General features: G+C 37.8%; 1 protein-coding gene across 9 annotated transcripts in view; it reads right to left on the minus strand.

Annotated features, from left to right (window-relative positions):
• LOC136421385 (anoctamin-1-like) overlaps positions 1 to 15,956 on the minus strand; it is a 77,592-nt gene that overhangs the window by 42,393 nt on the left and 19,243 nt on the right. For 3 of the 9 annotated variants that reach the window (XM_066408642.1, XM_066408644.1, XM_066408641.1), the window contains exon 1: positions 8,559 to 9,104. The exons of 1 other annotated variant lie outside the window; for it this stretch is intronic. In XM_066408642.1, the coding sequence (XP_066264739.1) occupies positions 8,559 to 8,655 (97 nt within the window). In that variant the 5' untranslated portion in view covers positions 8,656 to 9,104. Of the gene's footprint in view, positions 1 to 8,558; positions 9,107 to 15,956 lie in introns of those variants that run through there. 5 more of the 9 variants (XM_066408650.1, XM_066408651.1, XM_066408646.1 and 2 more) reach the window with 3 other exon arrangements.

A 15,956-nucleotide genomic window follows, 5' to 3' on the forward strand; every position in this document is an offset into this window, starting at 1 on the left:
GCGCTCAGTGCTTAACACACTACTTAACAGGCGTGGCCTGTACATACATGTAATAACATAAACAAGGAAATAAGAGAAACTTAAGAACAAAAAGTAACCCAAAATGACAATTTATACACAACCGAGCGTCATTAACATTTTACTCATACTTATAAAAATCAATTTCTATTACCTTTATCAATAACATAACAAGAAAAATGTATTACCCTTGTTAAGACTGCTGTATTACATGTAGCTAGCAAGATTACAACTGTAAGAGTTAGTTACAGCACTGGTCCATAGGGGGTCATTTGGCCGTACGCCAAAACTGATAACGAAATTGCGTGCTTTCTGCAAGGAGATCATGTACACAGCAAGGTCGATCCACCAACCACTTAAGAGTACAACAGGTTATCTATACTGGTGATTACATACTGCAAGGCTAGCAGCTAATGTCATGGACCAATTTTGGGGCCTTGTAGTCATCTGTATTACAATGGAACCTGTCTATATTGACCACTCCAGGGACGGTCACAGTAGACAGCTGGTCATTATAGACAAGATTCTTAATGCTTGGCTTAATGAGGAAAATACTGTAAATCTTGAAATGTTTGCAGTGGTTTTTATTATGTTTAGCCATACCTAGTATGGCTCAACATATTGTTTTTGTTCACGTTCTTCTTCTTCTTCTTCTTCTTCTCCTGCCATATCTTCAAATGGAATCTACTCCGTCATTTTTGGGCCAAACGGCCTGAAATTTGGCATGTAGGTAAAGATTGCAAATACCCCCAGACCCTTTTTTAATTGTTTTGAAACAGGCCTAAAAATCATTTTTATGGAGTTTTTTTGGGGCATTTTTAGACAATTTTTATATTTTGGGCTCCTGTGCCCTGGTATTGCAAGCAAGTGACCTGAAATTCGGTACAAGGGTGCCTTGAACATGTCTCTACAGGACTTCAATCACATTTCTGGTGTACATCACTTCAAAATGCTTCATTTTGGGGACTTTTGGGCCCATTTTCAGACCAAAAACAGGCCAAAAGTGGTATCCCCGTTCCATGTTCTATTTGCTGCTGGCCAAGGAATCCATGTTCTATCTAAGGATCCCCGAGTTCCATTTGCTACTGGCCAAAGAACACTGTTCTATTTAGGTCATCTGAGGTCATATTGCAGGAACACACGCAAGCCTTTGCAGTAAGAAGCTCTTGGGATCTCGCAGAACTTGTAGAGAAAATTTTTTGCACGGGTGATTTTGGAACAGTCAATTTATGCATCGGGAGGGAGATTGCCTGATTGGCGAAGTATGATGCTCTCGCAAATGTTGCCTTTCTACATGCAGTTAATATTTCGATTTGCCCAAGTATTATTTTGGGACAGCCCACTTCTTGCATGGAGAGGAGTATGGCTAAACATGCTGTATTTGCTCAGGGGCAAATGACGGCCTTTCTAGTTTTTGCTGTTTTTACGGTAATATTTCCCCAAGAAAATTCCTCTGCTTCCAATGTATTACAGAATTCAGTTTCAACCACAAACTTTAAACACCACAAAAACCTCCTACTGTGTAAGTCTCCGTAAAAATAAATGAATCCACAGTAACATAAGGGACCAGCAACAAGGACTACAATGGACAGATGGTGTTTATGCGGAGGTGGTCACTAAGACACTGGTTTTACCATGCATTTTAAAACTTGTACCAAGAAAAATCAATGCACACCTGGGCTTTCTCCTTAGTACTGAATCTTTAGTGTTCTTAGAATTTCCAATGACGTTTCACTGGAAAAGGTCTTACTGCATTTATTTTAAGCAGTACTTCTTACAGTATTAATAAGTTCTTTTTTTACAAACATGTATTTTTCACCCTTAAAATAAATGACTACAGGGTTCGAACACAACATTTATCTATAGCCAAGCATGCATCAGTTTTCAGTCAAGTCTCACTATAATTACACCACAAAGCAACACTGACTGGTATGACTTATGAAAGCTGCACAGTGACTCCTTTGGGACAAATTATAATCACTACTAAAGATGTACCTCATTAAACACCATCTTGCATCCCATTTCTCAAGAGACATGAAAAATATTCGTGAAAAAAGCAAAATAATTCAATTATCCCTTTGTGACAGGATGTAAAATTTCACACAGGGTCTGGGATTGTGACTGTAAATTAGATCTGTCTTGTGTAATGCTAAACAGACATGCTTTGAGAACATAATTAGTGCTTGATCTTGATTGGTCTAATGATGCAAATGAAGGTAGTGCACAGATGGGACACCATTTTGTGACACTAATTATTAATGAAATCAAAACTGAAAGTTTCCTCCTTTTTTTATTCTCAGCCAAATGGGAATGCTCTAAAATGTGTCACTATGCTCAAATACAAAGTACAAGTGACCAACAAAAAAAATTAAACGGTTTTTGGGGCAAATGTGCTAGATGTTGGCATATTGGCACACCAAATCTGTAGTGTGTTTTTTTTGCACACTTTCTGACAGATTAGCCGAAAAGGCTCAATAGGCGTCACTCCACTGCCAGGAATGGGCATGTAAAGTGCCTTTCTCAAGAGCAGAACGTTGGCGAATGGTGAGCATCGAACCCGGGACCTATTGGTTCTGAGTCCAACACTCGAACCATTGCGCCACATCAAAGTCCTATACAAGTGACAGTCTCTGCATAATGACAAGAACCTGGCCACTGTGGCCTCTTCTTGGTGTTTTTTTTAGATCAATTTTTGCAATTAACTGAGTGGCTAGATTAGCAGATACAAGATCAAGAGGATATGGGCTTGATCCCCGGCACTCCTGGCTACACGATGTGTCCTTGGGAAAGGCACTTAACACAACTTCCTCACTATACCCAGGTGTAAAAATGGGTACCTGACTTTGGTCGGGGGGCTCAAAGTGGTGGAAAGAGAGGAATGGGTTCGGTCTTCCATAACTGTGCCCAATTACAAGACACAGTGGATAAAAACATACTGCCTCTATTGCTATCATCATAACTTTTTCCTTTACCTAGATTATTTTTCCATTGACCGAAGTGTAAAGAACTTACTATATTGGCCATCTGTCCACTGTCCCTTGAGTTATTACAATAAACAGGTTTGACTCTATTTGTGAAATACTACATACTACACCAATTCATTTCATTAAAAAACTGACGATAACTTTCTCCTATGTCTTATTTAATGAAGAAGTCCCGACAATAAAATGTATTTGACAATGGAATAAACATGATGTATAAATTTTATTGCTACCCATATCATCAATAAGAAAAATAGCCCAACGGCTCCCTTAACAAGAACAGTAAAACCTTGTACATTTACAACTAAGGCCAGATCAAATTAATCTTTCGTTTCTCAGATATGGAAAATGTAGCTGAATAAGAAGATCTACAAGGAACAGAGTAGAAAGTATGTTGTTATCCACCGTGTCGTGTAATTGGGCACACAGTTTCTGATACTGTCAATGCAGAAATGTTTGCGGGGATGATTTCATGGTAGGAAAAAAATGGAGTGTTTAGTTCGTGTTTGAAACAATGGTAGTGCTACAGTCACACAATGGAACGGATTTTTGTGGTGGTTTAAGTTGGCAGTAAAGAGTTCACAACAAAAACTGCAAACATAAAACCACTGCAAACATTTCTGCATTTAGAGTAGTCAGTTTACAGTCAGAGTCAATCTTTCCTCCAAGCCCTATGTTTTTGTTTTTATCTTGCACTTGACCGCTTGCTAAATTGTCATGTATTACTCGGTATATCCGTGCATCGTGTAGCGCAATCGGTAGGGTTTTCGTCCAGAATCGAGAGGTCCCGGGTTCGAAACTACTGCTATGCCTTGATGTTGTGCCCTTGGGAAAGGCAACATCACACGACTTTCCTCACTCCATCCAGGTGTGAATGAGTACCTGACTTCAGTTGGGGAAGGTCGTATTGAGATCACTTGCTGGCGCCGAATGGCAGCCTCCCAGACCCTTGCGACAGTTCCGCAAAGTTCAAGTGTGGAGCAAATATGTATCTGTTGTGTATTATGTGAGTGTAAACCCTGCAGCAATTCAGTACTGGCTGCCATTGTACGGGTAATTTCTGTCCAATTGACAAATAAACCAAAAAAATAAGAATGTCAGAAAACCAAATAATTGATTGACATAGCCCAACATCAGGACTAACTCCCTCAGTACCAAGAGTACTAAAACCTTGTGCACCCATAATTAACGACGTCCAGTATTTATTGCATACATGTATGAGGAAGGAACTCGTCAATGTGGTCAATGAAACGCATTTGGAACATTGGTCCATCAATCAAGGTGCTAAGTAATTGACTGCAATCTTGTAACCGCACCAGTGCTTCAATCAAGGGTGGAATGGACAAGGCAATTAGAGATGGCAGACTTCACCCCCTGAGTCATGACTAATAGCAGCGCTGGGAATGCATGGTAAGGCTGCATTGGGTAAATTGGGAATTGTGGAATGCATGTAAACACACACACACATACACACACACACACACACACACACACACAGAAAACACAAACACACATACACACAAATGCACGCACACACACACACACACAAACACACACATACACACACATACAAAAACACAAAAAACACAAAGGCACACACACACACACATGCACGCACACACACACACACTGACAGACATGCCATAAACAATTCTTTACTTTGTAGGGGGTGGTGATGCAAATACAACAGAAACTGATGGATGTTAATTGCCATTCAGCATGTAATCTAATTGAGACACACTGAGACACACTTCCAGTGAGAGTGTACAGAAATAGCCCATAGTGAGAGCACCCTGACATGCCGTTAGTCACAGTAAAAGATCAAAAGCGAGAGAGAATCTATGCGACCTTTGTTAGACCCCCGAGATGGACAAGGGTCAGGTCTTGCTTGTTTTATGGCACCGAGAGATGTCACGGAAAAAAAGGGCCAGGGAAAGAGGGTCGGAGGTTATAAATAGAGATTATGTATGAGAGGCTGTGTGGGAGGGGGAGGGGGGCGAGAAATGATCAGATTAGGAAGAATTATTGGTTTTGGAATAAAAAGTTGCACAGACCACACTATCTTAGGCCACGTTGATTTATTCTTGTGATGCTCAGATGCTTTTAGCAAGACTGCAGCAAAGTGTCAAGATAGACACCAAGGCTGGGAAGAAAACTTGAATGTGTTTCATATGAAAACTTGCTTTTTACTAACAGAAGCTGCTTGTATCATTACACAAACTCTTCCCAGACACCAGCAGACTTCCTTGTTTAGCATGTTTTCTTAAAGAGAGAAACAAGAAGAAGGAATTAGCTCTTCTTTGAGAACATGTGTGGGAGGGGGGCTAAAAGGGATTATATCAGGAAGAATTATGGGTTTTGGAATGAAAAGTTGCAGAAACCACATTATCTTAGGCCACAGCAATTAATTTTCTTGTAGCTCATACATCTTTTAGCAAGAATGCAGTAAGGTGTTGAGAATCAGAGGAATGGAAGAAATCTTGAATCTGACAAAATCCACTGATAGCATTTGCATCTATCAATGTATAAAATTTCCCCTCAGACCCAAATATGTTCCAGTTCAGAATATTTTCTTCAAGAAAGACAAGAAGGTAGAATTGGTTGTACTTTTTAAAAAATGTGTGGGAGGGTGTGTGGGAGGGGGGCAAAAAGAGATCATATCGGGAAGAGTTATGGGTTTTGTCAAGAAAAGTTGTAGACACCACACTATCTTAGGTAATATCACTTTATATTCTTGGTGGTAAAGCAAGAATACTGGAAGGTACCAAGATAAAAACCTGAGGCAAGGAAAGAAACCTGAATGTTACAAATATGATACTGTAAATGCAGAAATGTTCACTGGATTTTAATTTTGCGTAGGGAAAAAATGGAGTGTTCTCAGTGGTTTCGAGTTTGCGTTAGTACGCTACGGTCACACAATAGATGAGCTTTTTGCGGTGGTTTTAAGTTCGAGGTAAAGACTTCACTGCGAAAACCACCGCAAACATTTCTGCATTTACAGTATTTTATGTACCGATGTCAAAACCTTCCCCTCATATCCTAAGGTTTTCCTTAGAAGATGATCCAAAAGATATATCGGAGTGGCCTTAAGGAAATGCGTAGGAGGGTGTGTAGGAGGGAAACAAGATAGGATTGGACCAGGCAGATTTATGGATTTGCTTAGAAAAGTTACAAAGGCGGTGGAAAAAACTTTCCGTTTCTGGTTACCCGGTCGACCCTAGCCAAAACTTGCCGACCCTAGCCAAAACCTGTCAACCCTATTGCCTTTTTGGGGCCAAAAGCTGTCAAAGGACATAAGATTTTCTAACATCTGAGTTATGAAAACGTTTCAGAATCATTTTCAAACATGTTCTCCTCATTTCTGTTGTGATAGTGATTAGAATAAACAGATCCAGCAAACCTTGGCCCCCTTTATGTCAATACCCTGCATAATAGTATGTTTTATCAAAATATAATGTTGAAAATACCAGTGCCCTGATACATTTCAGTTATATCGTGTTAAATTGTTGGCTGAATTTTTTTAAAGAGAAAATCCTTACCTATTTGTTCAGAACCATGTTCAGAACCGCAACATTAAATTTTTTAGGCCTAAATTGTTTCTGTATCCACCTCTCAAACTCATTATACAAGAAAGGAAAGGGGACCAAGAAACATGGACATTGTTTTCTTTTATATCCTTTTTGCCTTTGAATTTAAGTTGAAATATTAAAGTTTAATAGTTTCGAGAAAAAGATCAGTGAAACAACAAATCAAATTAAGTATGGACCAAGGTGAGAGAAATGGTTATTCTAGGAGGCGTTTCTCAAAGTAACATGTTTATCTCCCATTTTTCATAATTCCAGTGCAGTTAAAATCGCGGCTAAATAGGTCAATTGCAACCATTAACAGCATTAACATTCATCAAGGGTCCGAAACTGACAGTTAGGGAAATCCCACAATCATCTTTAAAAGGGCAATAGAGCAAAAACATTGAAATATATAGGACAATTATGTTTCAACAAGGAAAATTATAGTGATAAAAGGGGTGAAACAGTGAGATGTATTTTGACTTACTCATTATCATACATGATGGCAAAAAACAAACATAGAAGAGGCTCTCTTGTAGCAACAGAAAGTACAGTTTTTGATACGGTCAACTACAAAATGGAAATAGAGAATAAATTTTACATTTGTAATATCCATAATCTCATGTTACAATCAAGTAGAAATAATCATGGGATATAGCATCAAACCAATATTTTGTGTATCTACCTATGTTTGCATTATGAGAGTTGTCATATCTAAAGACATAACATTCCATTTAACTTTATATTATCAAAGATTATGGTCACAGTAGACAAGTGACTACTGAGGATTCTTAATGCTTGTTTCAATGGGGAAAATATCTTAGATAACAAATGTAGTTACAATGGCCAAGTCAGGTCCTTATGCAGAGGTCTCTAGTACAGGTTTTACTGTAGTAGTTTTCAACATTACATCATCAAAGACATGATCTTCAAAAATTACAGAAAAATTACAGTAAACAGCAGTGAGTAAAAGAAGTCAACATGCTAGAAACAGACTATTCTGCCATAAAAGTGCAACAACACTGGTCTTCAATCAATTCTTATAACCCCAAGGATTAAGCACTAAGAACAAAACCTTGCAATGAATTGATTTTTCTCATGTAAGTTTAGCATGCATTTTAGTATGAAAGGCGAACACATACTGCATTCAAATCATCAACTTCAAAACTTCAAGTAAACTGTGTTTAAGCTCCAGAGTTAAGAGAAGTATGTAAAAAAAATTATGGTAAAAAATGAAGAATTCTACACCACAAAAATGGGACATCATTTCTAGTCAGTAAATTTCAACGACACCCAGGATTCAGCACTAAGGAGAAACCCAATAATGGATTGATTTTTCTCTGTGCAAGTCTACCCAAGTATCGGAAAGTGCATTGAACTTAATATTATGATGGAAATAATAAAATCTAATAAATTCTGATAACGTGTGCTTAAATCTCAGGGTAAATATCACCTTAAAAGTGGGACATCATTGGCCAGCAGTCAATTTTACAACACCTGGGATTCAGCACCAAGGAGAAGCCCTAGGCTAAAATTGATTTTTCTTGGTACAGGTTCTTAGATGCATGGTCAAATTTGTTCTGGTGACCACTTCTGCATGACTATCTGACCTTTCCTGTGGTCCCTTAGATTATTCACCCTTAGATTATTCACCCCAGCATTAAAAATCATGTCTACAGTGACCACCTGTCTATACAGTGACCATTTTCCATAAGTTCCTTGAGTTACTAGTAGACTGAGGTTTGACACTATACTTAATACCACACAGAGAGAAATGACAATTTTGATAAAATTTGAGACTGGTGCTTACAAACTCACTCACCCAGGTCTGCATGCTCCCAAGGGGAGCGTGGCCCCCCGACAAACCCAGCTTATAAACCCATAATCAAAAATGACGTTTTTAAGCTTAAAGTACCCAGCAGACTGATATGTCAAAAGATTTACATTCAAAATGCTATCCATCCCTTCACACACAAAATAGTTTCTTTCCTACCTTCAGTCTCGGTCTGCTCTTCCAAAGCATCCTCATAAATTGTCTGATGTTTTTGTTGTTCATCAACCACATCGACATACAGTTGCAAGGACAACATCTTGATAAAAGTTCCTTTTCAAACTACAAGCCAAAAAACATGTACATCAGCAACCCCTTGTAGCTATCAAAGTTGCAAATTCATCCATAGGAATTGAGTAGGTCGAACAAAGCTCAATACATCCAGCAGAAATATCCATTCCTAATTGCTAAATCCTGTAAAATTCCATCATGAAAGGTGGCTTTTTCCAATCGACTGTTACGAAGAGCTCCCAACGGAGTGACGGTGCTCAGCGAGTTGGCACCATCCTGTATCGCACCAGTTGGGTGCAATGTGGTGAATCCTTTGGAATTGGCCTCCTCGATGCTCGCTGTGACGAAGCTTATCCCAAATCGAACACGATACACACTGCAAGATGAGCTCCAGTAGTCAAAGCATTAGGGAAAGTTACACCGACCAGTGTTGCCCATCAACGGTAAGGTCAAAAAGGACGCGAAATGTACGCCAGCTCACGCCAAGTTGAGAACAACGACCGAGACTACAACCGGGGGTGTCAGTTACCAGTCGGTGCTCCGGGGGATTGGTAGCGATCAATGGGTACGCACACAGGCACCGCACTGATCAAATCAATCAAACTGCGCGCCAGGACTACAAATTATACTCCTCCTCCCTGTGCTCTGACATTTAATGATTTTTGACCACCCTACGATTTTGATAATCTAAGACCGGTTCGATAAACAGGACTGGTATGTAAATTTCAGAAAGGGATTCGGACTTATCGGGTGCAGACCAGAGCAAATGTCGTTAACCCTGCTAAAGACGTCGCATAACGGATCAATGTTCCGCCCAATGGGAACCAGGTGTTCGATATTGGGGATAACCATGGTGATAAGAGAAAGGATAATAACTCAGCTAACCCTCTTATTTTATGTGACAGCTCCTAGAAATTAGATGGTCTTTGGCTTTTACTATGGTAAATATTATGATGCCTTTCTGAAGGTAATGCATGGCTGAATCCTAATGTGCCTGTAATATAGTCATACTGTATAGGAATAGTGAATCCAAATGCTATTCTTATCACAGTGACTGTTACTTTTCTTTGTTTCAATACTGTTGATACCCATCTACTAATTACTATTATGGCAATATTAAGATCTTGTGTCATATAAAAACTGCTGATCTAAAATATGTATTGCTTTGGTGATAGAATATAAGGCATTCCTTATACAGCGGTATATTCATTACTTTTATAATGTATCATTACGCTTATCTAATCATATGATTTACAAGTCATCATCTCAAATAGCAGACTGCATTCAAAACCATCCGTTGAATAAATCATGTCCAGCCTAATCCAACTTAACTGACCCTTGTTTAATGTAAAAGTCTGTAAAATAGGTTCAAAGATAAAAAAACATAATAAAATGCATTATCTTATTAAAGGTCAAAGATAATGAGGGGCAAAGGTGTAATGACACCATTAACTTAGGGGAGGGCCAAGGGGAGAAAATAACGATGCCGATAACTGACCTTTGACCCTGACCTGTCAGCGGGCACCCCAGGAAAGTCAATGCAAGGTCATTCTCTTTTAGATTTTAGAGCGTGACAAAAAATTCTTTGAGCCTTCCACCATGCTCTAACTAATTATCACAGCTGGATGTATAGGTTTTAGCGGTAGAGCATGTGGTGGTAGTCAATAAAGGTTATAAGGTCGGCTTTCACATGCCTAACTTGAGGCTTTGATGAAATGAGTTTCACGTTCCCTCGAAACAAAACTTTCATCGATCTAGATCTTGACAGCACTGCAACTAATTATAACAGTATTATTGATTTGAAATGCTACACTGGATATTATTTTAAAAATTATGATTAAAAACAGATCAGCAAGTTTTCTTGTGAAACAGTGTTTCAAAATGATAACTTTTAAACACAAAGTTAACACTGTTTTCAACTCTTCAAGGTGAAAAATTTTATCAGCTTGCTGCAAAGAAAAACCATCTTATCCTGAATAAAAGCAATTATGTTAAACGTTATAATATAGTACTTGACACCAAAATATCTTCTGTGAAATATCTAGTTTTTGAGAAGACACACATCCAGACAAAAAAACTCATGTACCGAAAACAATACCTCCGTTTTCAAAGAGGGACTCAACATTGGACTGTACACAGAGAGAGAGAGAGAGAGAGAGAGAGAGAGAGAGAGAGAGAGAGAGAGAGAGAGAGAGAGAGAGAGAGAGAGAGAGAGAGAGAGAGAGAGAGAGAGGGAGAGGGAGAGAGAGAGAGAGAGAGAGAGAGAGAGAGAGAGAGGGAGAGAGAAGGGGAGAGCAAGAACAAGATGAAATACAGTCAACCCTTCAACTAATTTCTTTCCACATCAATCATTACTTCGTGCTGGAGTCATTTCAAATTCCTGTCCACATGGATAACAGATTGCCGCCTAACGATTACAGAGTGCATGTAGACATGGGTCCCTCTGGGAGGAAAAACAAGATTTCTATCAGTACATTAACTCAATGATAAGATTACATATCTGTAATTTGTGCTACCGGGAAACAACCTTTTCCTCTGATAAGAATGTTATTCACTTTATGTACTAGTTTATTTTGTTTATTTTTTCCAGATCTTGCTGTACAGAATTAGATATTGGGAAGGAAATAAGATTCCTGTTAATGCATTAACTGAAAAATATGATTACAAATCAATTTGTGGATGTGGTAGACAGTCAACTCTTGAGATAATGAAGTTATCATATGGGTTAATCTGTTTATGTTTTTTCCAGAATATGATGTGATGTTTGGATTGAAATATGCTTTCCTACATGATTCAATATATTAGGTTATTTCTGGGGGAAAAGCAAGATTTCTACCAGTATATTAACTAAATGATAAGATTACATATCTGCAATTTGTGCTTCTAGGAAACAACCTACTCCTGCGATAAGAAAGACAATCACTTCATGTATTTTATTTTGTTTGGTTTTCCAAGATTTTGATGTACAGTATGTAATATTGAGATGGAAATAAGATTTCTGTTAATGCATAACTCAAAGATATCAAGATTTCATATCAATTTATGGATGTTGGAGGTAGCCAACTCTTAAGAGAATAGAGTTATCATATGATTAATTTTTATTCTGTTTATTTTTTCCTAAATTTGATATAATATTCAGATTGAAATAATTTGCTATCATCATATCAAGTTAAAAAGATTATATTTTTATCAGTACCATATGGGGAAACGATACAGAGTTACTAGTTGAACTAAAGGTTGGATGTTACAAGTTAACTGTATCTACTTTCTTCAGAATGGTGTGTAGACACAAAATTGCCATCAATAAATTACATCAAAAACAGGACGATATTCGGTACCAATGTAAGGAGAAACAGACATAGCCTCCAGACCGAAAGGTCTTGTGATTCTATCAAGTTATAAGTTTTAATTTTAAGAATAAAACTGTGGACACTCTTGTGATGGTTGTGCATGTGTTGTACAAGATTCAGCTGTCTTGTCACAGAAAAGGCTGTCTTAGATCCTTGTCGGCAGCTGATTCTTTTCGCAACCTGCTTGAAAATCCTACTACATAAAAATTGTACGACAATCTACGACGAATGTGCCCAAGCAAATACAAGTAATTTGAAACAAATTAAATTTGTACTGGCATACATGTAAAACTAAATGTAGTCTATCTTTGTCACTGTTGCAATCAATATAACAGCCGCTATTACTAGCATTAGATACAGTACTCATAATGTACATGTACATCCTAGGCCTTTACAACATCACTCTCTGTCAAGCCAACCAGATGAGACATCAATAATAATACCACAGCTTCAAATTAGTCGTAAGGGTAGCAGTATAATTACACATCCAACGAGTGCTAAAGTTTTACAAGGGGCGGAATGTAATCAATTTTTGGTTGATTGTTTGAGATCATTATGCTTTTGCATAAAATTAAAAGAAAATTGGTCAGGTTTTCTTTCTTTATCCTTTGGAAAAAAATTATCAACTAGTTAATTGTACATTTTATTGATGATGTTAATTTTATGTTCTGTAAAAACAAAATCTCATACGGTACTTAATTTGCTGACTAAAGAAAGGTTTCATAACTATAGAAGTTTGTCAATCTATTTGAGACCTCCACAATGAAACATAGAATACTATACAAATGTCTTCAGAAAATAAAGTAACGCTAATAGTCTATGCTTATCAATTCATCAAAATAGATGAATCTTAAAAAAATATATACAATGTATTAAACATTAAGTCAGCCTTGACAAAATACTTGTGTCTTGAAACAATATGCCCATATGTAACCACACCCTTGATAACATTTTGGTCTTCGCCAAATTCCCCTCTGGCTATACGTGTTCCTTTACCGTAACTAAGCACATCATTTGTAATTTTACAGACTACAAATCCTGTACAAAAGGGAGAGGTGTCAGTTAGATCTAGGGCATCAATGACAGTGGCTACTAAGAATGATCACATTAGGCAGCAACAAATTGATTGGCTGGTTCTTGAATTTAATAATACATAACTGTATACATATAAGACACAACATCGGAATATCAACAAGAAAAAGGCGAGAGTCTTTAACCTTCATTAACATTAATCTGCCGGTTTACGTAAATACGCCACTTTGAAAAACAGTGGGTTTGAGAGATCTCTACTGCAGTACCCCTCTGGAATGCACAGTTAAGATATTAATGGGGTGCGCATGCATTATACTGGAGACGTTGGGTTGGAGATCTATTTTTCAGGGTGGCGGAATTATGTACCCTAGTGGAATTTATGATAGTAGATGTTACCTTCAAGTTGGTTCACACACTTTTATGAGGAAGTTGACAGACACATAATATTTTACTTCCTGAATACTCTAAATCTGTTTTTACATCTTGCTAATAGTCTATTTCAAAATGACTGTTAGAATGACTGAAAACCAAGGAAAATAAACTAGTGTGGCATAATTTGCCCCAAGAGTTTGAAGGTTACATGCCAAAAGTATCAGAGTTGCCCCTGTTACTCTTATCAGAAAACCCTTAACGCTAATGTAACAATTTGCATTGATTTGACTGACACTTCCAACCACTCTTGCCATCCTTCCTCGTTGCCCTTATAAAGCAATAAAGGCATTTACTGTATGCATGACTGACGCGCTGTTCTAGGTGCAGGTGGGTTTTGAAAAGTGCCATTACCCTAAAATTTAACGAGATTCACAAAACAAGTCCTTTCAAGGCAGATGTTTATCAAGGTGACCTATTTTTTTTTCTTATTTTACATGCCAATCGATAGATAGGCTGGAACAATGGAATCCATTGTTTGTCAGGTGAAGGAACTCTCGAAATTTCTTCATCTTTTTTTCAAGACTTGAAGACATGATTTCTTATCCAATTACCATGTCCAAACTGCCACTTGCTTCAGAAGTATAGCAAATCAAGTGGACAAGCAATTTTTTCTTCTTTTACATGAAACTAAATCGATAGAGAGGATAGAACAACGAAATGAATTAATATCTGCACCTATGTCATTCTAAATTCTAAGTTTAAAAATTTAGAAGTTTTTAAACCCCCAGTTATCAATGTTTATTTATAAGTGCATTACAGACTACAGAAGTTAACTGACATTAGCGTACAAGTAAAATGACAGAAATGTTTCTTAATTATTGCAAAATGTAGCTTATTGTATTGATTTTCTGAATGTGCTCCGTTAAGGCAACCTGAAAATCTGATTTTGAGTATCGACTTAATGCAAATAAGGTAAGAATGGTACTACATCAAACCAGTTTAGGCCATCAATTTGTCATATTATAATAGTAAAATTGACCATTAATTCGTAGACTATCTAGATTTACATATAAATGCTGTAATTGGGAAACAATTTACAAAATGTAGGTCTGGATATTTCAATAACTAACTAGACATTCGCACTCTTCTCAATTGACATTACATTCTATTAACCTTCTCTCTGCTACCTTTGCCTGTAATAACTGCAAATTGGGTCCCAAAAGGCTACTTTAGCATAGAAAGTCAATACTTTGCAAAATTCTCTGAAACGAGGGCAAAATTATTCCCAACTAAGGTCAAGATTACATTTATTCTTTTTATGTCAACTGAAACGGAAAATCTCAAACCATACAGATAAGTAAGAACAAATTTTATTCTGTAATCATCTATTGAGCATGATGATTTTTTTACATTTAATCGCCTTAAACGGCACAATGTCGCTTTGCCACCTTTGAGCAAAGAACACCAGGTTGCCCTTTAATGCTCTATCTGATTGATAGACTTTGAGTGTGTTGGGTTCTGTTCAAAGCCTGAGGCTCCTCCATATCAATGATATATGGATCCCCTACAAAGGATTAGTAGAAATATATCATAAATAAACCCAGCAATCAACAAACATATCCGTAAGTCCTTTAGATTTGTTACAAATATTTTAATTGATTTTTACATTCCTCAAGAGCTTTTTCGTGTGCATGTGTTTGTGAACAGCATAACTCGACAAGTTGTGGATGGATCTATTTGATATTGGGTGTGTTGGTAGGAGTTGACAAAAGGAAGAGATCAACAAATTTTAGGCCCCCTGCCGACTTTTCATAATACCACAGCGGACCTTCCGATTTTGATATTCTCCTGTTCTGGCTTCTTTATGTTGTGCTATAAAGGTCTGATTAATATGATTTTGACCTTGGGTAAACTAGGCTTACAGGATCAGTTCTTTGGCTCGAATCAGAGTGTCCCGCATGCATGGCCTTATATGGAAATGTCACAAGTGCCAAGCAATGACGAAAACTTGACCCCTAGAGACAGAGGGCAGCCGCAGACTGTGTAAAATGTAGCGCTAGGTCAGCAAACGGGAAATATGATCATGATGTTATACAAGCCTGTTTACCATCATTCTGCTAGTCTTTTTTTTTCAATACAGCTCTTGGTGGCAAATGTTGGCTCACTGGTGCACCAAGTGTTTTTTGGCACACTTTTGACAGATTAGCCAACCTAAAGAGGCTCGGTGGGCGTCACTCCACCATCATATTGGAATATCGTGTTAAGTGCCTTTCCCAAGGGCATAATGTTGGGACATGGCGAGTATCGAACCCGGAATCTATTGGTTCCGAGCCTAACGTTCTAACCATTATGCAACACTGATGCCACATTGTTCTATCATTAATGAATGGTAAAACTTAAGATGTTGCTGTTTGCTATAAATCAGACAGTTCGCATTCTCAGAAAAGAAGTCCAACAGGAGTCAAATTAATGATAACTTGCCTATTTTGGGACGACCGAAACTTGACCTTTTCAAAACTGGAGGGGGGCAGTCACAGACTGTGGAGAATGTGAGGGCAAGGTCAGCAGAATGGAA

This window comes from Branchiostoma lanceolatum, chromosome 16 (genome assembly GCF_035083965.1).
Source record: "Branchiostoma lanceolatum isolate klBraLanc5 chromosome 16, klBraLanc5.hap2, whole genome shotgun sequence".
Lineage (NCBI taxonomy): Eukaryota > Metazoa > Chordata > Leptocardii > Amphioxiformes > Branchiostomatidae > Branchiostoma > Branchiostoma lanceolatum.